General features: G+C 42.0%; 1 protein-coding gene across 8 annotated transcripts in view; it reads right to left on the bottom strand.

Annotated features, from left to right (window-relative positions):
• VEPH1 (ventricular zone expressed PH domain containing 1) overlaps positions 1 to 24,902 on the bottom strand; it is a 147,631-nt gene that overhangs the window by 8,595 nt on the left and 114,134 nt on the right. For all 8 annotated transcript variants that reach the window (XR_010590589.1, XM_005286984.5, XM_024102548.3 and 5 more), the window contains one exon: positions 18,535 to 18,652. Coding sequence is in view for 7 of the 8 variants with exons in the window: in XM_005286984.5 (XP_005287041.1) it covers positions 18,535 to 18,652 (118 nt within the window). In the remaining variant the exon portion in view is untranslated. The remainder of the gene's footprint in view (positions 1 to 18,534; positions 18,653 to 24,902) is intronic.

Genomic DNA, 24,902 nt, shown 5'->3' with positions numbered 1-24,902 from the left:
ACTTACATCTGCCTAAAATAATACAATTATTCCAATGCCTGGAACACAACTGCTGGAGCAATGCAACACAAGACAGACCCTGGACATCCAATGTTGACCTTTCTCCCTCAATAACAGTTTGGCACTTAATTACTTCCAACCCCACTGCTAAGTGTGGACTTATGATTTCATGACCAAGGATTTAGAGTTTCAGAAAGGTGGTTTGTATAGATTTTTTTTGAAAAAACAGACACATTCTCACCTCTCAAATGGAACTCATTAAGGGGAAGTAAATAAAGCTGGATATTAAGGTAGAGCGTGTGAAGTCTTTTTAATAGATGCATAGATTTTAAGGCCAGAGAGGAGCAGTATAATCACCTGCCCAAGCTTATTTTTATATTCTATATAAATATAGCATTATATGAGTAAAGTGCCATAATGCTTCCAGGAATAATAGACAGAATGTATATTCAATAAAAAGAGGGGTGCCGTTGGCTGCTCCATCTTCAGCTCAGCTGTTTTCCAGACCAGTGCATCCTCTATATTGAACATGGTGTGCACAAAAGGCTACTTGTTATGGTTGTCAATCCAGATTACTTTTAAGGGAAACAAACAAACAAAGAAAAAGAACATACCGTATATACTCGTTCATAAGCCAAACATTTTTGATAAAAAAGTGATGCATCAAAGAGCGGAGCTTGGCTTATAAACGGGTCTACACCAAAATTTGATGATTTTAAATACTATGGAATCATTGAATATCTAATACATTGTTGTTTTGTTTACCTGGAGCGTCTGCAAGCATGGAGCCCCTCGGCTCCCTGTAGCCGCGGTTCGATGTTCCCAGCCAATGGGAGCTGCGGGAAGTGGCGCGCCACTTCCTGCAGCTTCTATTGGCTGGGAACGGCAAACCACAGACACTGGGAGCTGAGGGGCTCCGTGCCTGCAGATGCTCCAAGTAAACAAAGCGTCCCGACCTGCCAGCAGCTTACCTTGATGGGCTGGGAGCAAAAGTTTTCCAACCCCTGAAATATAGGGTCAGCTTATGAAAGTGTCATACAATTTTTGCTATTTTTACCTAACCATCTTGGGGGGTTGGCTTATAAACGAACGGGCTAATGAACGAGTATATATGGTATATAAAGTTTCTAATGAGGGAAATATATGTTTCCTCTCCATCACAATGGTTTCATTATCTATTTTTAAAAAATCACTTTGATGATTTAAGCGCGGCATAGGTGTTAAAGATTGTTATTTGCTTCAAAATGCCTCAGATTCTCATTTATAAATGTGCCTATATTTATAAGGCCATGTATATCCTTCACCCTCTGCCCACAATGTCCATAGAGGTTATATGTCCATTGACTGTAACAGGCTGAATATCAGTGGGAGATGTGCAGGATTTGACATGGCTTTCAGACAGTAGACACACAAAGAGGAACGTTCTAACACAAAAACCAAATGAATGAATGAACAATCCACCCCGACTTAAAAAACAGCTAGCCCGGGTGTTATAATGAGTTACTGCTTGCCATTCTAAAGCACACCTAACTACATTATGACTCTAGGCACAGCCCTGAGCGAAGGGTGGTGGTTCAACAGCATCACCTCAGGAACAGCCCCAGTAGGGCCTGTGCATCACAGGCACACCTCAGAGTCACAGTTCCTTCCCTGATGCCACCCTTGCTCAGGGTAGAGGAGGGGGAAACGGCAATAATTTGCTGCTGTCTTATACCAGTGGCAAGTTATGACTGCCGTTCTGCCACACTGGTTTCGCTGACCACTGGCCAGTGTTTACGGAGAAAAAGATAACGTTCAACCCATTCCTCACCCCTTCCTGCCCACCTAGTCCAGGATGTGTGTGGGGGGGGAGGGAGTCAGTGGGTGTAGGGTCCCTTTTTACTTGTATGTATACGGACCCATTGTCTAGGTAGCCCATGTTGGTGTGTCAGGGGAGTTCTTACTCCCCTACGCTCCCTTGCATGGATGCATAGTCAGAGTCACCATCTAGCCCACAGAAAATAGACATGGCAACTCTGAGGACATCCTTTGGAGTTTCTGAGAAGGCATAACTCTATATCTATACAACTCTATTTACTACTCACTGGCTGGTTCCTGAAAGACAAATAAAACGTTAAAAATGTTATTCTTTAGAATTAGCCCAAGAATGGATATTTTTCTCCAGCACTGCTAATGTTGTCTGAGGGGGTTCCCTCCCCTTGCACTCCAGCTGCTGTGAGGTGGGGTTTTCTTGTTGTATTATTGTAATTGCTTTATGAAAGGCTCTAAAGGAAGTGAATAGCAAGCAACTATTTCCCCAAACTCTTCCTCCACAAAGCAAGATACAGCTGTGCTTTTAAGCTGTACATAGATATGGATTATATGCACACTCTATATAGTGTGTGAATGTATGAATAAAAACCTTCTACCTTCTTTTTAAACCTTGTACATTCTCAGTTTAAACTGACAAGATAAATGTTAGGCTTCCTTTCATCAGTGAAAAAAAATGATCCATTCCAGATAATCCTATTTAGTAAATAATGAGGCAAAGTATTTTAGGACACAAATAACAAAAATCTGGGTGCCAAATTTCTACTCACGCATGAAGAGCTAACTGTATGTCTCTGTGGTTAAAACTGTTTCTTTCTCATTGCTCACCCCAATGCTCCACATTCCTCAACTATACTTTGCATCTCTTTGTGTCAGGTCATGTTATGTTGAATTCTTTCATGTCATATTTGATGTGTTGTGAGACACGACCTGACACAAGACAAAGTGAAACAAAAAGCCTTTCCTCCCCACTGCATAACCTTGTCATTGCAAATATATGTAAATGTTTATGCAGAAAAACTTTGTTTGCCTCTGCACTCAGGTCATCTGAAGTTCTCTAGATTAATGGTGTCACATTTTTTAATTTACACCTTTGTAATAGCCCTTAACTTTATTACAGATGCACACACGCACTCACTTTTGTACTGCAGATCTCTTGAGAGATAATGAAAAAGTAAGCTATTACTCCTAATTTTTCATAGAACTAAATGCATTTTAGCAGCTGAGAGAAATAAATGCAGCCCAACCAAGACTTACATGAACTCAGCTGTCATTTGCTTGGGTACAGCTATAAAACTGCAGTACTTTCAGGAGATTGGCTTTTACCAGTGTGGGTAATTTTGGAAAGAATCTGCAATTTGTGCGTGGAATCCAATACAAGGTGGGATGGGATCAAGGAGATGCATAATATTATCAAGAGTTGATGTGATTAAAGCCAGGGGTGGCGAGATCTTTACAATATGTAGGCATAGTGGGTTGTTGCAAATGGGCAGCTCTGAACGGTTTTTCCTATATATCTTCCTTGCTTTTCATCCCACCGATGCTAGCTGCTTTCAGCCTTCCCTCCGCTTTCATGTTCACTTTCCATCCACATGCAGTTCAGTTTTACTGGCCTGAACATTCACGAAAGCAATGTCAGATCTGCAGGTGTAAATACTGGTGGAAACTGAATTTTAAATGCACAGGTCTGAGTTTTTGCTGTAAGAGAACATGCACACTCCTTCACCAAACATATTTGTAAAGACTGGTGTGGACACTGGCCACACATTTGATCCAGGCTCCAAATGTTTGTTTTTTACCCTGAGGATCACTAAATCCATATTCACCCTTACAAACTTGTTAAGTTTGTTGAGTTAATTAGATATGAATTAACTCAAGGTAAAAACTTCTAGGGAAATGAAGGAACATCCATGCGACTCATCTGACCAATCACAACTAGCCACCCCTTAAATAGTGAGGCAAGAACTGCCCATGTTCACATTTTTCAAACTCTGTATACAAATACTGTCAAAGACTGCTGAGTAAATACATCGGCGTAAATCATGATCCACTCCTGGATGTTCCCGGAGCAGGGAAAGGCTGTATTTGTCACATAAATCATCCACTGCAAATGATTTGTTCACCTGGAACCCTTCAAATTTTGATGGCACTCTCTCTTTCTTCAGAGCCAGACACTATGGGCATTTCAGCCTGAGTCTGTGGCTCAGATGAGAACTAGTTCATTGAAGCTGGATCTGGTGATACTGGTTGGGTGGGGGAAAACAACCAGGGGACACAGCAAAGATTATGGGCCTGACTCTGTAGTCCATGAAGTCTGCTTTATGCCCATCTCCCAGTACAATGCACAACCAGACCCCTTGATGTGCCTGGCGGAAGATTTGTGTGACACGCGGGAATCTTCCCATGGCTTAGGGCAATGGTGCCTGCTCCTTCCCAACCCCTCCTCCTGGCTCCCAGCATAGGAGACGTGGCCAGAGGAAAGGGCCATGCACTCTCAGTTTCTCCTTGATACCCAGATAACAGCAATGGACTTGAGTGCTTTTTCATCTTTGCTTGGCAAGGAGGTTATGACTTTTCTTCTTGAACCCACCATCGTTATCTGTATCCTTGTCATCCAGAATGGATTAATGCAAGGCTACCCTTGGAAATGTCATCCAGTCCAGAACGTGACTGTCTACTACCTTACCAGTGGTTCCAGCTAGGCACATGCTGCACCCATGCTCCATTGACTGCACTGGGTTCCACCTGGTGTCTGGGTGACATTCAAAGTGCTAGTTTTGAGCTATAAATCTCTTTATGGCTTGAGCCCTACATATTTTAGAGCCCTGAATATCATCTCTCTCTTTATACTACAAACCAGCAGTTGAGATTAGCTGGGATGTTCAAGATGACAATCCTTAGATTTATTTCTCTTTAGGGGCTGACAGGAAAGATGGTTTTGTGGTAAAGGCACTGGATTGGAACCAGGAGAGCGAAGTTCAATCTTCCCTCGACCACAGACATCCTGTGTCTTCGGGAAAGTTACTTAATCTGTCAGTGCCTTATCTGTTATTTTCCCCAATTTTTGTCTGTTTTGTCTATTTTGGCTGTCTATGTTCAGTACCAAGCACAATGGGTCCCCGATCTTAGCTGAGGTCTCCCAGAACTACTATCCCTTGAATTTACTTCCCCTGGGATTCAAGAGGACATTAGTTTACCATTAGGCTATGTTGCAAAACCTGTCTATTCTTTCAGGCTTTTCCAGAGGAGACAGGTTGGGGTTGAGGAGGTACTGAGAGGAGATGGGGAGTTTTTAATTACTGTTAGTAGACATCAGTTCTTCTGGTTAATATGTTTTTGTGGTTTATCGGTTTTTGTACAACTAGGTGAACTTTTCTAAATTGCAGGGTCACCTTGCCCCATCTCGTTTCCGGCTAGCTGCTGCCTCAGTTTCCCCTCAGTTCCAGGAGCTGATAGCCTGCCCGCACATTCCACCACAGGTAGGCTGCTGGCCTGTGCCTCTCGAACCCAGGAAGGACTCAGTGCCGTGCTCAGAGTCTGCATCGGGCCCAGTTTTATTCTCCAAATGTAAAATCTAGGCAAAACATCAAACACAAAAACAGCTCCTCTACCCACCTTGGGCTACAGCTCCCAGTGGCTTTTCCCCTTTGCCTCTCTGTCCCTCCCAATTCAGGGTTCACTGCAGGAGCCAGTCTCCCTCCTTCCAACTGAGCTTTCTCAGCTCTTTATAGAAAACACTTGATCCCTTCCCAGCTGATAAAAGTACAGGGCCGGCAGGCCTGTAAGCTCCCTGGCCCTTGAAAAGGTAGGGTAGCCTGCAACATGATAAAATAAAGGAATATGTCATTGCCATTGATGTCTCATCGTAGGCATTTTGTTGTAGACAACTTTTGACCCCATATTTACATGTGTAGTTAACCTTCTAGATTGTGATTATATCATTTTGAGACACACAAACTGCTGTGTTATGTTTTGCTGGAGGATACTGTGTCCCCATTAGAACGTGAAGTTTGGTGTCTAGAAAAGAATAATATCCATGGCATGCTTAATAATGGGGGAGGAGAGGATACCTGACAAGACAAGATGTCAGAAATGCTATGATGAAGTGTCCACATTGAAAAACACATGGCACAATGATATGGATCAGAAACTTACCTGCAGCATCAAGTAGCCAAGTTTAGTGGATGAGTATTAAATAAAAAGGGAAGAAAGGAAAACAAATTGTTTCTATAGGTATATAGTTAATAGAGTGTCATACAGCTACACAATGATTTACAGAGCACAATGAGCACAGTATAAATACCTAGCCACCTTGATAGATTTCCAGAGGCTCTTACAAACCTGCCCACTCCTGATCCCATTCAGCTCAATGGTAGTTCTGATATTGATTTCAGTGGTAGCAGGGACAGGTCCTAACTCAAACTCAGGGTATGTCTACAGGAGAGCCGCTATTGTGCCACAGCTACAGTTTTGCATCTGTGCCACTGTAGTGTTGATGCTTCCTGCATTGACAGAAGGGGTTTTCTTGTCAATGCAGTTAATCCACCTCTCTGAGAGGCAATAGCTAAGTCGACAGAAGAATTCTTCCATTGACCTAGCCATGTCTACACTGCAAGTTAGGTTGACCTAACTATGGTACTCTGGGTGCAAAGTTTTTCACAGCCCTGAGCAACATAGTTAGGTCAATCTAATTTTTAAGTGTAGACCAGTACTAAGAGGACACAAAGGGCAATAAATTCAGGCACAAGATGATAATGTTGGTGAGATCAACAATAGGTAGACAGGTTTCAAAGTAGCAGCCGTGTTAGTCTGTATCCGCAAAAAGAACAGGAGTACTTGTGGCTAACAAGTACTTAGAGACTAACAAATTTATTTATGCTGAAATAAATTTGTTAGTCTCTAAGGTGCCACAAGTACTCCTTGTCTTTTTAGTAGGTAGACAGTTGATATGCAGTTTCAGACCAAAGTGGATATTTATGGGTAAATTATAAAGTCTCTCAATAGCAGGTTTACACTGGAAATGAAGATACATCTTCAAGAATGTGGTAGTTGGAACCAATCCTACAATCACAGTCCTCATATGCATCTAGAGACAAATCCATTGGCTACACTAATGCCAGTTTCAGCAGACACCATAATGAAGTAGATGCCAGTATGTCTGAGGCCCTGATTAAAAGAGAGGAATTCATAAAGGATAACAATGAAGCATTATTCCAAATATTTTCAAAGTCCTTTCTCTTATTTTCTTAGCAATTAAGTTTCCTAAATATCTATAGGACATAAGGACCTTTCTCATAACCTGCTTGTTGCTACAGTTTGTTCACTTAATGAACTAAATCTCCTTTTTATGATGTCACAGTCACTTTAGAGCCAAATCCTGAAGTCCTAATTTTGTTTTTACTCAGTGTTTACTCCAGCAGAATGCCCAATGAATGTCTAAATCTCCTTTTGTTTACACTGGTGCAAATCAGGACTGACGGTTGAAATCCATGGAATGACACCAACGGTGCAAGGGAGCTCAGATTGAGTACATACTCTACTGTGTAAAGACTTCAGGACTTGACCCATCAGAAGCAGAATTTATTTAGTTGATCCAAGAGAAGGTTAACAAGCAACTTGATCACATTCTACGCACACCTACGTGAGGAAGTGATTTCTGATAGTAGATGACTTACTCTGGCAGAAAAAAGCATAACAAGATCCAGTGGTTGGAAGCTGAAGCTAGACAAATTCAGACTAGAAATAAGGCACAATGAGGGTAATTGACCATTGGAACAACTTGGTTAGACATGTGGTGGATTATCCATCACTTGAACCCTTTAAATCAGAACTGGTTTCTTTATAAAATATGCTATAGCTCAAACAGAAGTCAAGGGCTTGATGCAGAAATTATGGGGTGAGGATGTATCGCCTGTGTTATGCAGGAGATTGGACCAGATGATCATTATTCTTCTGGCCCTTTTGGCCCTAAAATCTATATTTATGGTAATATCTAGGGCAGGGGTCGGCAACCTTTCAGTAGTGGTGTGCCGAGTCTTCATTTATTCACACTAATTTAAGGTTTCGCGTGCCAGTAACATTTTAATGTTTTTAGAAGGTCTCTTTCTATAGGTCTATAATATATAACTAAACTATTGTTGTATGTAAAGTAAATAAGGTTTTTAAAATGTTTTAGAAGCTTCATTTAAAATTAAATTGAAATGTAGAGCCCCCCCGGACTGGTGGCCAGGATCCGGGCAGTGTGAGTGCCAGTGAAAATCAGCTCGCGTGCCGCGTTTGGCACGCGTGCCATAGGTTGCCTACCCCTGATCTAGGGTGACCAGATGTCCCGTTTTTATAGGGACAATCCTGTTTTTTGGAACTTTTTCTTATATAGGCACCTATTATCCCTCCCCCCCGTCCCGTTTTTTCACAGTTGCTATCTGGTCACCCTAGTAATATCATGATGTGAACGGTTTAATATATGTGACCTTTTGTTCTAAAACCTAGTGTTTACACACAATGGATTTAAGATACTTAAATATTTAAACATTTACTGAAAAAAATTTCACAGCCTCTGACTCTGGAAAGCCCACAACAATGCTGAAAATGTTTCCCAAACCCAAATGGAAAATTGTTTTGCCTAGAACATCAGTTGCCTCCAAAGGACCTGAATATTATAGAGAACTTTTCCAAGTCAATTTAAGCCTGACTGCTATTCCTGAATGTACCTCCACCAGAATTCCTTCCCTTCCCCCATCCAGTAATTGCATTAAACATCTTTTGTGTTACAGAACTGCACTTCATTGTGCTTTCAGTAGTTTTGGGGACTGAGTGAAAATAATGAATATCAAGATTAATATATAGAGAATATATATAGCAATCAAATGAGATAAAATCAAAATAATAAAACTCAAATTTTGTAACAGTAAAATATGAAGATGTTTACAAAATTCTACCCCATCATGACCAATAATAAACTCCACTAAACTTAAAAGAGTGCTCTGGAATGGGTTGGTGGTAAGTGGAAGAAGATAACTGCAGCTAACCCATGGGAATATGTATTCACATTCTATCATTGCTCACGCTTTTGTTGAAAACCTGGAAAAGACACATTTCTGAATGCCACTTTCTATAGCTTTCAGACAAGCATAGCTTGGCTATTTCAATGTTTAGATAATCTTCACTGCTAGCTAAAGATAAATGCATTCAAGAGAGTTAATAGGCTGAGTGAATTGCTTTTTTGAGAGAAATTGATAAAATGCCCCAGTTTTACCCGAATCATTGCCCATGGGCACTGTGTCTCTTTTGAAGCCCACAGGGATTACTACAATTTCTTTGTAAGCTTCCAGAATCTGGAATGTACTTCAATTCCCTCCTAGGCTATCAAGTGGTTTTTACTGAATGTTTTTTTGTGCAAGATCTTGAGAAGCCAACTGTTAATACAGAGGGTTATGTTGAAACTGGGCTGTTAAGAGCCAGCTTTTTGTAAGAACAGGCATATACTGTATTTACTCACACTTTAATGACTCATAATTGGGGCTGTACAAACACATTTCAAAGAATTTAACTTTGTTTTTTCAGTTATGAGACCAACTGGACACTGAACATTGAAACAAACACAGATTTTTGCTGTGAATATCAGGACTGTGGGAATCCTCCTCCCCCTGGCAGAGGGGGAAATTGTAGGGACAGTTTATGATTATTTAATAGCACCCATGCAAAAGCTTGGTTGCCTAATGAAAGCTTTCCATTGAAAAGAATGCATGTGAAATATACAAACTTACTCAGATATTCACCACTTGGGGCCATCCTCCATGTTGCCTAAGAACTGTTGTGCCTCTCCTCATAATCTTACTATCAAAGATTATGAGGCTTCTAAAAACCACGTTGGCTGCCTCTGAAGAGTGTCACTGATCTGGTGGCCTAAGACAGGATCCAGGCTTTAATGCATAATCCTTTTAAAATCTTGAGGATAAGCAACATCTTGCAAAATGGTATCCAATGTAGAACATAGAAAAATTGTAGCAAAACCCAATATTAATACTAAAAAAGGTATGTAAGTTACAATGAACTTGCCATTGAACTCAGAGAAGGCCAGTTCCAGACTAATATAATTACTTTTGGGAAGAAGGTAGGGTTGTGAATATTAGGAGACCATCATACGGGGCCTCATCCAAAACAACAGGAAGTCCAGGGAAGACTCCCTTAACTTCCACAGACCTTGGACCAGGCCCACGGAAGCTCCAATAGCTCTTTGACTGTGTTTTTTTGGACAATGGCGTGGCATGGTATGAAAGCCTCAGTGACATAGATGATCATGTTATGCACATGTGACAAGTCACAGGTTGGGCAGCACATCCCAAATGAGTGCCCTTTACACCACACCACATCATTTCTTCTGTATAGGCTGCATATTTTACAGAAAATATATTTTAAAAACTTTAAAGAGGGTGAGGTTTTTTTTTTAAATTGTTACTTCTTTATATCCTTCCTTGTAAAACCAAGCTCCTCTAGCACCATGAATTCAATGGTACAGGTCTCAGAGGCAGAGCAAAATTATAACTACTACATTTTATAAGCCTCTAGAATTCTTAACGTAGCTTTTCCATAAAACATATCTCCATTTAAATTTCAATATCTTGTGATCTACCAGAGCTATAAACCAAGGGCTAAATTCTCAAGACTTCCTGGAGCCGGGGTGGTGGGTGGTGAGAGGGTATTCAAGTCAGTTATCGCTCCTGGATCTAGGGCTGGCTGGCCTGCATGGAAGTGAGCAGCCGAGGATGGCTCTAACTCATACAAGCGGCATAAGGTTCCTACGGAACCACAAACAAGTGGAGCATAGACATAGCAGAGCTACCACATTGCCTCATCTGTTCTGCCATATCCCCTTCCTGACCACCGAATACGCCTAAACCAGGCGGAGGTGGCTGTGGCATGGGGTATGCGGTGGTCGGGAAGAGAATATGGCAGAACAGATGAGGCAATGTGGCAGCAATGGAGCAAAACAAGGGGGTAAATCTAGACTTAATGGATGCTGTTGACATTTAATCATAGTCTGTAAATCAAGGAAAGGAAAGGTTATGACGACTGGAAAAATACACAATGCTACTTCTCTCTGCCAGTACAACACAGTGTGATCTCAGAGCCCATGGAAATCAATGAGAGTCTTTCCTTTGCTTGTATGTGCTTTGATCAAGTCTTTGGTGAAGGTAGATGCTGCTGAAATAAAGCCTGATAAGACCTGAGATGTGAAATGCCCTCTGGGAAATGCAGCCCTAAAGTATTTGGTATTTGAATGCATTTACAACTGGTTCCAATGGAGATGGCCAGGCAGGCAGAACTGTTTGGTCTCAATGCATGGATGAGACAATGGTTTTCGGAGGAGGGATTTAGGCTTATTAAGAACTGGGGAACCTTTTGGGAAAGGAGGTGGCTATACAGGAAGGATGGGCTCCACCTAAACCAAAATGGAACCAGATTGCTGGCACATAAAATTAAAAAGGTTGTAGAGGAGTTTTTAAACTAAGGGCTTGGGGTAAGCTGACAGCTGTGGAGGAGCACACTGTTTGACAGACATGCCATGGGGGGGGGGGGGAGGGGGATTTATTAAAGGAGATACTCTACATCCTACTAAAAAGGAGAGGATAGAAGTTGATAAAATATAGATAAGACCTGAAGAGAAACAGTCATACAAAAAAAAGTCCCATCTATTACATCACATTAAGGCAGACAACTAAACATTGACAAATTTTATAAGTGCTTGTATACAAATGCAAGAAGTTTAAATACTAAGAGGGGTGAACTTGAGTGCCTGGTATTAAATGACGATATTGATATAATAGGTATCACAGAAACTTGGTGGAATGATAATAATCAATGGCACATGGTAACACCAGGGTACAAAATATAGAGGAATGACAGAGAAAGTTGTGCTGGTGGGAGAGTGGGAATACATGTGAAAGAAAGCATAAGATCAAATATTGTATGAATCAAACCGTACCATAGAATTGCTAATGTAACACTGATTTTTTTTAAAAGGCTCCAGAGGCAATCCTGGCAATTACAGGTTGAAATTATAGTAAAGAACAGAATTATCAGACACATAGATGAACATAATATGTTGGAGAAGAGTCAACATGGCTTTTATGAAGGGAAATCATGCCTCACCAATCTGTTAGAATTTTAAGAGGGTCAGCAAACACGTGGACAAGGGTGATGCACTTGACATAATGTATTTGGACTTTCAGAATGGCAATGACACAGTCCCTCACCAAAGGCTCTCAAACAAAGTAGGCAGTAATGGGATAAGAGGGAAGGTCCTCGCATAGATATGTAACTGGTTAAAAGACAGGAAACAAAGGGTAGGAATAAATAAACAGTTTTCAGAATGGAGAGAGGTAAATAGCAGTGTCCCCCAGGGATCTATAATGCGACTGGTGCTGTTCAGCATATTCATAAATGGAAAAGGGGGGAAACAGGTGGCAAAGTTTGCACACTATTCTAAATTATTCAAGATAGTTAAGTCCAGAGCAGATTGTGAAGAGTTACAAAGGGATTTCACAGAACTGGGTGACTCGACAACAAAATAGATGAAATTCAGTTGATAAATGCAAAGCAATGCACACTGGAAAACATAATCCCAACTATACATACAAAACGATGAGGTCTAAATTAGCTGTTATCACTCAGGAAAGCTGTTATCACTTGGAGTCACTGTGGAGAGTTCTCTGAAAACATCTGCTCAATTTGCAGCAGCAGTCAAAAAAACCTAACAGAATGTTAGAAACCATTAGGAAAGTGATAGATAATAAAACAGAAAATATCATAATGCCACTACATAAACCCATGATATGCCAACATCTTAAATACTGCATGCAGTTTTGGTTGCCTCATCTCAAAAAAGATATATTAGAACTGGAAAAAAGTACAGAGAAGGGCAACAAAAAGGATCAGGGGTATAGAATGGCTTTCTCATGAGGAGGGACTAAGAAGACTGGCACTGTTCACCTTAGAGAAGAGATGACTAAAGGGGGAGATGATAGAGGTCAATAAAATCATGACTGGTGTGGAGAAAGTAACAAGGAAACGTTATTTACCCTTTCACATAACACACGAACCAGGGGTCACCCAATGAATTTAATAGCAATGCACAGTCAACCAGGGGAACCCATCAGGGGATGCTGTGAAGTCCAAAAGTGTATCTGGGTTAAAAAAAGAATTAGATAAATCCATGAAGGATAGATCCATCAATGGCCATTAGCCAAGATGGTCAGGGACGCAACTCCATGCTCTGGATGTCCCTAAATCTTGGACTGCCAAAAGCTGGGACTGGACAACAGAGAATGGATCACTCAATAGTTGCCCTGTTCTGTTAATTTCCTCTGAAGCATTTGGCACAGGCCACTGTTGAAAGACAGGATACTAGGCTAAATGGACCATTGGTCTGATTCAGTATGGCCATTCTTATATTATAAGAAACAAGGGAAATTAAAGCAGGAACAAAAGTAAAGTCCTAGTCTTATGTTAGTACCGCCACTCTGAATCTGGGGATTCAGTCTCTGTCCCCCCTGTCCTGTGCAGGTCCCAGGCCTGCCCTCTCCTCTGAGTCCCAGTCATCCTGGGCTGGGCAGTCAAAGATTGTTTGCATATGTCTCTTGCTGCCTCCCACCTCTACCCCCTGCAGGTATCTTCTGTATGGCAACCTTCCCTGATCTTTCTGCCAGCAAAGTGCTCCCTCTAGGCAGCTTTCCTGCATCTGATACTGTAGTGCTTCTCCACTGTGATGTTCGGCCTCTCTGACAGTCACCCTACTCTGTCTGTTTGCAGCTTTTTATTGCAGCCACCACTAACAAACCATTTAGCCACAGCTGAGAGAGTGAGTGCGCTCTTCATTAACTCTTGGGTGCCGTTGCCTTGTGGGATCTCTACACCCCAGCAGAGATGCAGGCTGAGAGGGAGACCATCAGATAGAAACCTCCCATAGATCCTTTATAATCAGTAGTTTGGCACGATCTAATTAAGGTCTTCCTGCCCTAGGGAACTTCTTTTCTACACAAGTAGAAACGGAGTCCTGATATTTGCCTGACAAGCGAAGAGTTAAATTTGTCCAAGGTACCCGCAGTTCACATCTTTAGCTGGGAGAGAAAGATAGGGGTAATGATCCAGATAGTGTTTTTCAGAGGGATGGCTGACTAGCGTCCTAACAGAAAAAATGGCTGGATCCAATGGAGTCCTGTGATATCAATTATAGTGTCTTTGACCCTGGACTAGGAATGAAGGCTGGAAGTTAACAGGAGTTAAGAGAGGCATCTTAAAGGACAAGAGGTAGGGAGAGAAAGGAAGGGAATGAGTGGAAGAAAAAGAAAGTTAATGGAGGAAGAAAGGAGTGAGGGAGGGAGAGAGTGAACAGACAAATGTGGGTGGCAAAAATGCGAGAGTGGAAAAGGAAATGGCAAAAAAATCAGACATTTGGGCCAAAATTTCCAGAAGTGGCCACTGATTTTAGCCAACTCGAAACACCCTAGACATAATTTGCAGAAATGCTGAGCATCTGTAACACCAACAGGCCTTAAGAGGAGGTGAGAGTGCTCCGCACCTCTGAAAAGTCATGCCCCAGGTGTCTACATTAGGTACCCCAAAACAGTGGGCACATTTTAAAGTTTGGAGGGACAAGGAGGTATGTGTGTAATGGAAGGAAAATGATATTCTTCCCTGTAGCCTCATCTCAAAGGCCAGTGCCCCTCCCTGTCTCTCATTGCGGGTGGCTGCATCCCACCCTGTGGAGCTGGGAGGTTATGCTGTTAATTCCAGTTTCCCAATCACTGTTTTTCTCTTTTCATAAAGTAAGAAAGCCTATAATAAGCAGTGCGAGGGCATGTTCCCTCAGGACATTTCAGTACTTTCACAGGCCCCCATCTATCCTGAGAAAAATCAGTTGTTCATTTGAATGTGGTTAATAAGGAAATGGAGTTGCTCTCTCAGGACTGGAAGTCTCCAAAGCAATCTCTCTCTCCACATGGCAAGAAGAGCTGCAATTTATAAGGCAAAGTGAACATTTGAGAATGAGGATTACACTGCTAGGCAGTATGGAATAGCTGCTCCTCCTTGAGAGTATAGAAGGGTTTGAGGAAAGGGTTTGGGTTTCCATGATTGCCAGATGAGATGAGTGTATAGAATACGGAATGTCTTTAATCTTTTCTCAATCATTCCTTTAATTCCTAATCTCTTTCCCATCAACTCCAGTGTCCAGCTCCTGAATGTCCTTAGACTTCTCGCTTATACCAGTGTAAATCTGAAGTAACTCCACTGAGATCAGTGGAGTTACACCAAGGGAAAACCAGTGCAAATGGGAACAATATCAGGCCTTGGCTTTATCAGCTTTTGAGAATACAAGGAAGAAGCCGCTAAATATATCAGGACACATCATAATCAGGTATTCTCCACACACAAAGCAGCTGTAGGACAGGTAAATTTTCTGCATAATTTTATCATTAAAATATTTTAAAACCTTCTTAGAAAGAAATTTCTCTTTTGTAAAAAGTCAATTGCCTGGCTTGCCCCACTGGGCCAAACTAGAGAGTAGAGGTATGAAAGGAAGAAGAGGTAATGCTAAAAGCACTGACACGCTCCATCCAAAGAAGCATGTTTATTCTGAATGTGTGACAATCTATTTTTTTATTTTACAAAAGAAACAAGGAACTGAGGTGCAAAGAGATGTGTTAATGCAATAAATCTCAGGACTTTTAATTCCCAGCAGTCAGGGAATGCTTCCTACAGCAACCACAGCTTGGACACATGCATTCGTATGGGAGAATGCCTGGTCTAGTGGTTGAGACATAAACCAGGTGACAAAAAAATCTGAGTTCTGTTCCCCGTTCTGTGACTTGGAACAAGTCACTTCATCTCTCTGGGGCTTGGCTTCTCTTCTACCCACCCCCCTTCTGTAAAAAAGAGAAGAATACCTTCCTTGGAAGGGTGTTGCATGACTTAAATATCTAATGTCCATCAGTACTGTGAAATCCTCAGATGAAAGATACCATAGAAGTGCAAATGATTGTCTTGATTATTGTTATAAACCATATATTAGGGCATTAAAGTTAATACCATCTATATACAGAATATTCATAGAAAAAACTACATATGTACTAGGGGGCAGTGCTATAACTGTTGTGGGTATCATTATTTTAAAATCCTTGAGTGTTGTGTATTTAAAGTCTCAAGATACATAGAATTTGAATTTCATGCATGTTGTGCATGTAAAATTTTATTTAAATCATAATGTTGTATTAGCTGATTTGTATGTAATGTTGTATTAAGCATTTGCGGGTTAATAGTTTAGAACTGCTTCATTTCCAGGACTGAGATTCCAGCAATCTATAAAATAATACTTTTGAGTTCTATAGCTAATGCCTTTGCATGTTGTATTTATGGCAGCAGGAAATGAGCAAAGAAAAACTTGAACACAGTGAGGATTCTAATGTCAAACATTTTGATTCACTATGTTCAAACCTACATCTGGTAGTGTTTGAATTTTTACCAGTCTATTTCCTCTGCCTGAGAATTATCTACTTTTAAACAACAACAAAAAGAGAAACCTAATATGCCAACCTATTTGCTTCAAAAGTTCTAAAGAAACACTTCATATCCTTACTTTCAGGCATTTCTTCCTAAAGACTCTCAGAGCCAGGCACAATGTAACATTTATGCACTCAAGATGTTAGTGATCTGTTCAAGTACTCTGAATTCAGACTCTTAAGTGCCTCTTATTGTTGCTAAAATATGGTCCTTATTTTGTCATACTCTCAATTTATTAATCTGAGTCGGGGTTACCATATTTGAACATTGAAAAAAGAGGACACTCTAGGGCCCACTGGCCCTGCCCCAACTCCGCCCCTTCCCCACCCCCATTCCAACCCCTTCCCCAAAGTCCCTGCCCCAACTCCGCCCCCTCCCTGCCCCATTGGACCCCTTCCCCAAATCCCGGCCCCGGCCCCACCTCCTCCCCTTAGCACGCCACATTCCCCTTCCTTCCCCCTCCCTCCCAGCCACCCGAAACAACAGCCTCCTCCCCAGGCTCCAACTTTCCCGGCTCCCGCCGCTCTCCAGCCCGTGCGCCCCCAGCCGGGCGCTTCCCCTGCACAGCAGCAGCTGGAGCAGGGGAGGGCGGGAAGTTGCTTCAGGCTCTGGGCCTGCCCCCGAGCTCAGGGGGGCCTCCACCCCATTCCCAGTTGGACCCAGTGAGGCTGCAGCAGCTCAGGCCGGGCGGCTGTGGGAGGCGCTGCAATGCGGGCCCTTCCCGGGGGGGGGGGAGCTCGGGCTCCCGGAAGCTGCTGCCGGGCGCTGAGAAACTTTCCCCTGCACCAGGACCCTCCCCCTGGGCAGCGGCTCCGCAGGGACAGGAAGGGGAGGCAGCTCCGGCTGCACGGACCGCTGGCGGGGGGGCTCCTTGCACGGCCAGGGGGGAGGGGGGAGACTGAAGCTCTGCCAGAGCCGCGGGGGATCCTCGGAGCAGTAAGGGGATGGAACAGGCTCTGTCACTTTGTGGTGATGGCACATACGCAGTTAGGTCAGCACTAGGATCTATGCGAGGCTCAAACTTGCTCAGTGAGGTGAGAAAGTTTGGATATTTTACCTGCTACAATTGAAGAAGTCTCTACTGAGCATGTGTTAACTGTGATTTTTCAAAGGCTTATAACTTGGCCAAATTTGGGCAGATGTTCACAATGATTGCAAAACGGTGTTAGAATGGGAAATGTCAGGCGACCGTAGTAACAGGCAGTGCTACCAGCTCTACTTATAATGATACCAAATATAGTAGGCAATTTGACACACCTATATTTTTTACCTGTACAAACATTTTCATCACTGAATTGTTAAACAGCCTGTTCCCAGAAAAAGTGTGCCAGGAATTTGATCTAATAATTCTGAGTCAAATTTAAACCACTTCTTCTAGGGATGTGTACTCATACAAAGAGACAGAAATTAAAGGGCAACTGTTGCATCCCTTCTAGGCTCCCTAAACACCCGCAGCAAGGACATTCTCAGCTGGAACCTGTGGCCTGGGCCAGCATGGACTTCTACATTCATATTCCCGTATCTGGCCACTCCATGTCTGTAGATTACTCCTGCTGCACAAGGTGACTGTAGGACAGGTCAGTATGCATGTCCACATTCACTCTGGGTTTACAACCCCACTTCCAACACACAGCTAATAAAGTTCGAATTTAATCCTGTGTCTCTTCAGAAATATTGGGAAGAGAGAGAAGGGAAGGGAAGAACTTTGCTGATGAGCTCCAATTAAAGGGAGAACTTGTCTGCCCTCTTCTTCAGAGTTTGCTGCAGTATTTCCCTTCTAACAGCCTCCCTCTCATAGGCCATGTCTACACAAGGACATGCAGAAAAGTTAAGGTGAATAATCAAAAGTGTGAAGTCAATGCACATAAATTAAATTACGTTATGCCCATGCCCCATAGTTTCATTCAGGAGTAGGTGGTCTTTAGGTAACTGCAACTTCATCATCCAAGGATCTGACTGAACTTTCCTGAGTGTCCCTGTATAGAAAAGCCCAACAATGCCATGACTAGATCTTCTCCTCTGTTGTTACTGCTACATAAGGTGTAGGAATCATATTATTTTTGGAGACTCGAAGTCTACACTGCATTATCCAGCCAGGTAACGTAGTCTGCCAGAACCGGAACCCTACTACTTGTTGCATGGAAGTAGTGAATGAAGATCCCTTACCTGTTGCCTTTTCAGGATTATTGCACATGAAACACTGCCATGTTCCTGCTTCCTCACTGTATCCAAATAAATCAAAGAACCTCACTTCTTCCAGATGCATCTGAACATGGTCCAGATCCTAGGACAGTAATAAAAAATTCACAGTATGAATGATCCAATTGCCCCATCATTTATTACTTGTAAAATGAAATCATAAGGGTCAGTGCTTCCACCTGATAAAAACTAGAGCTGTGAGTTTATAAATAGCACCTGGTGAGCATTGAGCTTTGAAAGGGTTAAGATCTAGCAGAGTCCCTCCTTTCTTATGTTTTGTGGCAGCAAACACCCCGTCTGGGTGGATCTATTAAAAACAGGGTGTTTCTTTTCTCTCAACAAAAGCAGCTGAAGTTGCAACTCTTCAGAAGGTAGGATTTGGGGAGGTTTTGATACTCCTCCGTTCTTGCCAGCTGTGCTCTGGCCACTACCGCCTGCCATAGCTTCCCTCCAGCAGCAACTTCTTTACTACCTTCAGCCTCTCTCCAGTGCTTTTTTTTTTTTTTTTTTGGTGACCCACTAGGCTCCAATGATCTCTAGTGACACTACATCGCTGGGAATTTCCTCCCTTTTAAATGGATATGAGGCCACAGAGGGTTAATCACTGAATGGTGGGTTGGGGCCCACTCTTCTTTAAAAGACAGATGAGAGGGTCTTTTTTGCCAGAACTCAAACCGCTGGTGAGCAGCACTGATATTATGAGGTTTAGTTCCAAAACTGCAGTAACAGGTTAAATGAAGCTCATACAAACTGTTTTCCTAACAAACCTTAAAAGGAGCCACTATCCCAGCTGTGGATTGCTGGACCACAGCAGCTTTCTAGACTTGCCTTATCTCCTGACCATGTCTCTAGAGCCAAAGGGAAAAGAGGAGCCAGCTTAGGGTGATGTCCTGATTTTATAGGGACAGTCCCGATATTTGGGGCTTTTTCTTATATTGGCTCCTATTAACCCCCCACCCCCATCTCGATTTTTCACACTTGCTGTCTGGTCACCCTAAGCCAGCTACATCAGCTCTATGTCATTCAGGGACTCCTCCAGTTGGGGGAATCCCCAACTGGCTGAAGTCCCTGGCTCTAAAGGTTCTTTGTGCTGGCAGACAGAGGAAAGGGGTTGTATTGCGGGGGGAAATTTGGCCCATTGTTTTCACAACTAGGGACTCTCCTGTACTTCTAATATGGAGATAGAAATGTTTGAATATTCTCTCCCTCCATTAAAGACCTCATCTCAACCAACTGCTGAGTTTGAAACAGACACATGCACAAATACCAGTACAGGGACATCTGCCAAAACACACAGGGAGAGATGGCAGTCAAAGAAGCACATCAGAAAAATCTGCTAATTATAAACATTTAATTTCCATCAGCGGAAACAGGACAAAGATTCTTCTCTGTCAAAAGGAGCTGGAACATAAATGTGTTTCCCAGCACACCAAGAACTAAGGACTGAAAAGCTGCATCTTAAAAAGTTTTTAAATCATTTTGTCTAATGGAGGAAATATCTATATAAGGCCTATAGAAGCAAGAGGGTTTTCCTGTCTTCTACTGATTTCTGGCCTGGCCAGGCCTAACATGCCAGCTCCCACTGGACTACATGAGGGATACATTCCTCCTCCCCCAGTTTGGAACCCTTTTGGTTCTGAAATAGTTTCTTTGATATGGGGACTGTACTCAAGCATACCTGAGGTTTGGCGTAACCAGGCTGTCCATGTCTAGGGTGCTTTCTTTCCTGGTGCTTGAGCACTGATTCACTGAAAATGGCCAGTAAAACTTGACTACTTTGCTCACTGACTGCCCTTCCCATACCAGTGGGACTAACTCTCCTTCTACAGGGGAACCCTCTCCATTCATGGGATTCAGCAGGCTGCTTTGGTCTGAAATTGGAGAGCTTTCTCTACACTGACCATACTTATTCAGCTGACTTGTCAATGGCAGGAGTAGCTACTTACCTCAGGTTTTTCAGAGGGAGGCTCAGGTACAATGACCTGAGGCAACAGAGCATAAGCAGGATGGTGTCGGAGAACCAAACAGAATAGGACGTGCCCAGCTAGCTTCTGGAAGTTTCCTTGGCCTTTGGTCCCTTGTATCAGTGAAGGAATAGCTTCCAAGAAGGGGACCTGAGCAAAGTAATGGGCAGTGAAGTGGCCTGGGATGTGTGGTTCTCTCTGCCCTGGTGTGGTGTGTATCCCCTGCCATAGTCTATCACTGGAAAGCTGGGCACAAGAGTGGTGATGCTGCCTCCAGTGTGTCCCCAGGGTCTTCCATGAATGACACATTGTGAAGAGATGAGTTGATAATGTCAGGGTTGAAAGGAAAAACATCTAGAGAGCAGGTGCCTTCTCTATGCTTTTAAAAGCACCTCTTGGGTGGCTAGAATGCATTGGCTATGGTGCCAGGGGATGGGGAAAAGGCTCGAGAAAAGTCTGTGTGGCAATCCGCAGTTGGTTGAAATACACCATCTTGGGAGGTGGGAGGTAGTCAAACTTTTGGGGCAAGAGATTTCCCTGTCCCTCACCTGCATCATCTGGAAGGTGTAAAGCGACTACTCAGTTGTGAAACTGGGGCATTATTTCTTGATGGATAAAGTGATTTATCAAGTGCAGAAATGGAATAAATGGAAATGATAATTGCTTAAAAATGTTATTTATTTTCTTGCAAAACTACTCAGCAAATAAATCTGAAGGAATCGTGTAAGGTTCATAAAATAGCTGCTCCATCACTCTTCTGACAAATGATGGCATGAGTCAACACAATGGATTTTGCAATGAGTATAAAACTGGTTCTGTTTTTTATAATGTAGCCTATGTTCTCCGATAAAGAACTGTGAAGCAACTGACCGGAAATCTATGAGGGTATACATCTGGAAATACTTTATTTCTGGCAAATTTTAAACTGCGTTGTATAAATATTTTTTGTGGCATGAACATACAGTATGTTGCTACATAAGATTCTTTGTGTGATGCTAGGTATTTATGATAGTGAGTTGGCTGCACATATTGGCCCAAAATCTGCAGTCAATCACCATGATGCAAATCTGAAGCAATTCTACTGGAGTCAATATTCTGCTTTCAAGTATACCAGCTAGAAGAGGAATAATATTCCTAGCTACTAATATTTTTTCAAATTATTCACATATTTTTCATTTTTCAGTGACATTGTAAACAGGAAACTTACTGAGCATAAGTGTACATTTAAGAATGAGACACAAATAGTTGTGAAATCTGAGCATCTCCTTCATTCCTAATGTCTTGATGTTGTATACTCTACATGCACAACAATTTAGGCATTGTCAAAAGTTAATCTGGTTATTTTAAAATGTTAATTTCAACAACTGTAAATCTCACAAAACAAAAGTAATTCAAACACATAATAACAAAACAGAAAATAAAGAAATGAATACATTGGTATCACAGTGACATTTATTTATTTCATTTTATTTAGATTTAATAAAAAAGACCCCTACCTAGGCTTCAGGCTCCCTAAGACTTCATTAATATCACAATAAAATGCCAGTAACATTAACCATTTCAACAGGAATTTAAAGGCTTTTACTCCTAGAATGCCCTAAATTTACTTTTCAAGACAAGGTTTTAGTTCATCCATATGTGTGACTGACGCATCTCCATGTGCCACATTGTGTCTAGGTGGTGAACTGAGTGCATTGGAAGCATGGCATCTGGCTCTGCTTTCACTTACATCACTTTACCCCAGAGAACCTTCACTGGCTTCAGAGGAGTTATTGGTTTGCCCATTCAAAACACTGAACTAGAGACAAAGTGTTTTAAAGCGCTGAAAGCAGCAGCAGCCACATGATACAGAGTGTTCTCTGAATTGCTTCCAGCAAGTTGCTCATCCAAGATGATGCTTTCCTGGTTTTAGTGGGCGAATGGTGTTATTAACTTGCCGCCAAACCAAACAAGTGAGCAAGCCAGCTGGGCACCCCTGAAGAGCCCAGGGAAGAGAGTAGGCCAACTGGCTGTTCTTGAAGATGCAGATTGTGAAATAAAAGGCAAATGGATCTCTCATCCACCTCTAGCACACAATGCAAGATATTTGCCCTTTCTATGAATTGGTGGGTATTGTTATTTGTAGAGACTTGCTCACATTTCTGCAGGTGATACCATCTGTGATTATTTGTGCAACAGCCTAGCATCATGCAAAGATCTTAGAGCACTTCACAAACATCAAGCCTTAATACCCTTTTTGCAGGTGGGAAAACTGAGGCACAGAGTGTTTCAGTCACTTGCCCCACGTCACATAAATAAACCACTCTCAGAGCCAAGATTAGAAAAAACCCAGGTCTTGTGGCTCCCCACCCTATACTTTATCCAACAGACAACACTACTGCTAAGGAATTATTTTTCCAAACAATATTTATTTTAGTGTGTTAAGAAAGGAGCAAGCCAGCTGGGTTATCAAAAACCTAAAATTGTTCACTGCACCCAGTTAACTGATCACAAAGGATTAGTGTGCCAATAAAGAGAAGAACTGGATCTCTCTTTGGCATTCTTGTATCACAATGAAAGCGTGCAATGCATGCACGCATACACAGCAAAACAGATACTTAGAGCATTAGTGTCTGTTGACTGCATTCCCAACTGATCCTACTATAAAGCAAACCGTTATTAAACGCAGCTACTCTCCTAATCTCTCTTTCATAGCTAGACATATATTCTGAATGATTCTGCAGAGATTGCCATGTCTCCAGACTTCAGAAGTAATGGCAACTTACTGAGGGACAGGATGAATAAGGTCTTATTCACCTACCTACTGATTACTTGCAAAAATATTTCAAAATGCTACTGGAATTTGTTAGAGGACAGTGCAGCCTGCTTTCTCCCAGGAAGAGAGTGGTTTCTTTAACCATTTTCAGAAACCCAGAGTTTCTGAATTTCCTAAGCTGATGTAGAACATGTGTCTGTTTGTGACGGAATGTACAGTATGGTGCTGGAATTGCCATGTTTGATTATATTTCGATAGACCCATAAACAGAAAAGAAAAAAGGTAAGGAAACTTTTCCCCCTGAAATTTTTGATGAAATAAAACTGCAAGGGTGTCTGTATGTGTGGTGGGGGGAAAGCAGGATATTTTGTTTTTAAATTTACTTTTCCATGTTACAAAGATACTTAAAAGAAATGCTATCTGCAGAAATTGGATGGGCCAGCTCCCCAACTATTATAAACCACCAGACCTCCATTCATTTACACCAGCTGAAAATCTGGCCTAATATGCTGATCTGTTACCAGAATATTCAAAGGTAGTGTTAGAAAAGTTTCCATGACTAAGCATTTCATCCTGTCCCTTGGTAAACCCAAGTGCCTAAGAGTTTAGTTAGTTAAGAATTCTAACCCACAATTGCTTTTAAGAAAGTTATGGAATCCTTCTGCACAAGGTGCTTGAGCGTTCTCAGCTTCCACTATAGTCACTGAGGGTTGAGAGTATGTCGTGTCTTGGACCTATACACAGTATAAGGCAAATTTTCCAACTGAAGCAAACTTTTTTGAAAAAGCAAAAGCTTTCAGGAGAATATGTGTGTGTGTGTGTGTGTGTGTGGTCACACATTTGCACTTCTTATAGCCACTCCTGGTCATGTTTGAGAGACATTGAAAAAACTGCATTGGGCCAACAGCATTACACCGGACTCTAGCTAGTCTTCTTGGTCTCTGAATTTCACAAGAAATAAAAAGAAATCTACTAAACAATAGGTCCAGATCCTGCTTTCAGAAAGGTCAGTGGGAATTTTGCCAATGAAATCAATGAGTTTTTTGATAGGAGCAATAGCAGGCCCTATATTAGTAAGCAAACCAAAAACAAAGAAAGTGAAACCAGCCAAATGCTGCACAGCATTTTTAAAATCTCAAGAAAGTCTTTAATGTGTTGCATCTACTTGATTGTTATCCAGCATCCTGATAACAGTGTATAATTCTACAACTTGTTGAGTTTCCAAAGTTCCATTTTCTAGTTGGTTGGGATCAGTGTTTTAATTTTACAGTTTCTTGATGTACTGTCCCATTAGTTTGGGAATATAGTTAACCAAGAAAGTACTCTTACAAAAAAGGAATGATGAAATAACCCCCAAAGGACTAAGAGTAATAGAATTATGCAACAAATACTCTGGAGACTAACAGTTTGCTGGATGTGACTGTTAGCGCCCTGGTGTGGCTCATTGGCCCACTGGCCCTATTTAAGCCAGCAGCAGGAACAGGAAGCTGTCTAAACAATTGGGCTCTGGCTCCAGCTCCGGCTCCTGGATTTCCTGGTATCCCACCCCAGCTTGACACTTGGCATTTGCCTTGCTGTTCCAGTCCTCCTATGTGTTTCCTGCTTCTTACCCCCTG

The sequence above is a fragment of the Chrysemys picta genome, chromosome 9 (genome assembly GCF_011386835.1).
Source record: "Chrysemys picta bellii isolate R12L10 chromosome 9, ASM1138683v2, whole genome shotgun sequence".
Lineage (NCBI taxonomy): Eukaryota > Metazoa > Chordata > Testudines > Emydidae > Chrysemys > Chrysemys picta.
The sequence above is the reverse complement of the archived record's forward strand: the minus strand, read 5'-3'. Positions and strand labels throughout refer to the sequence as shown.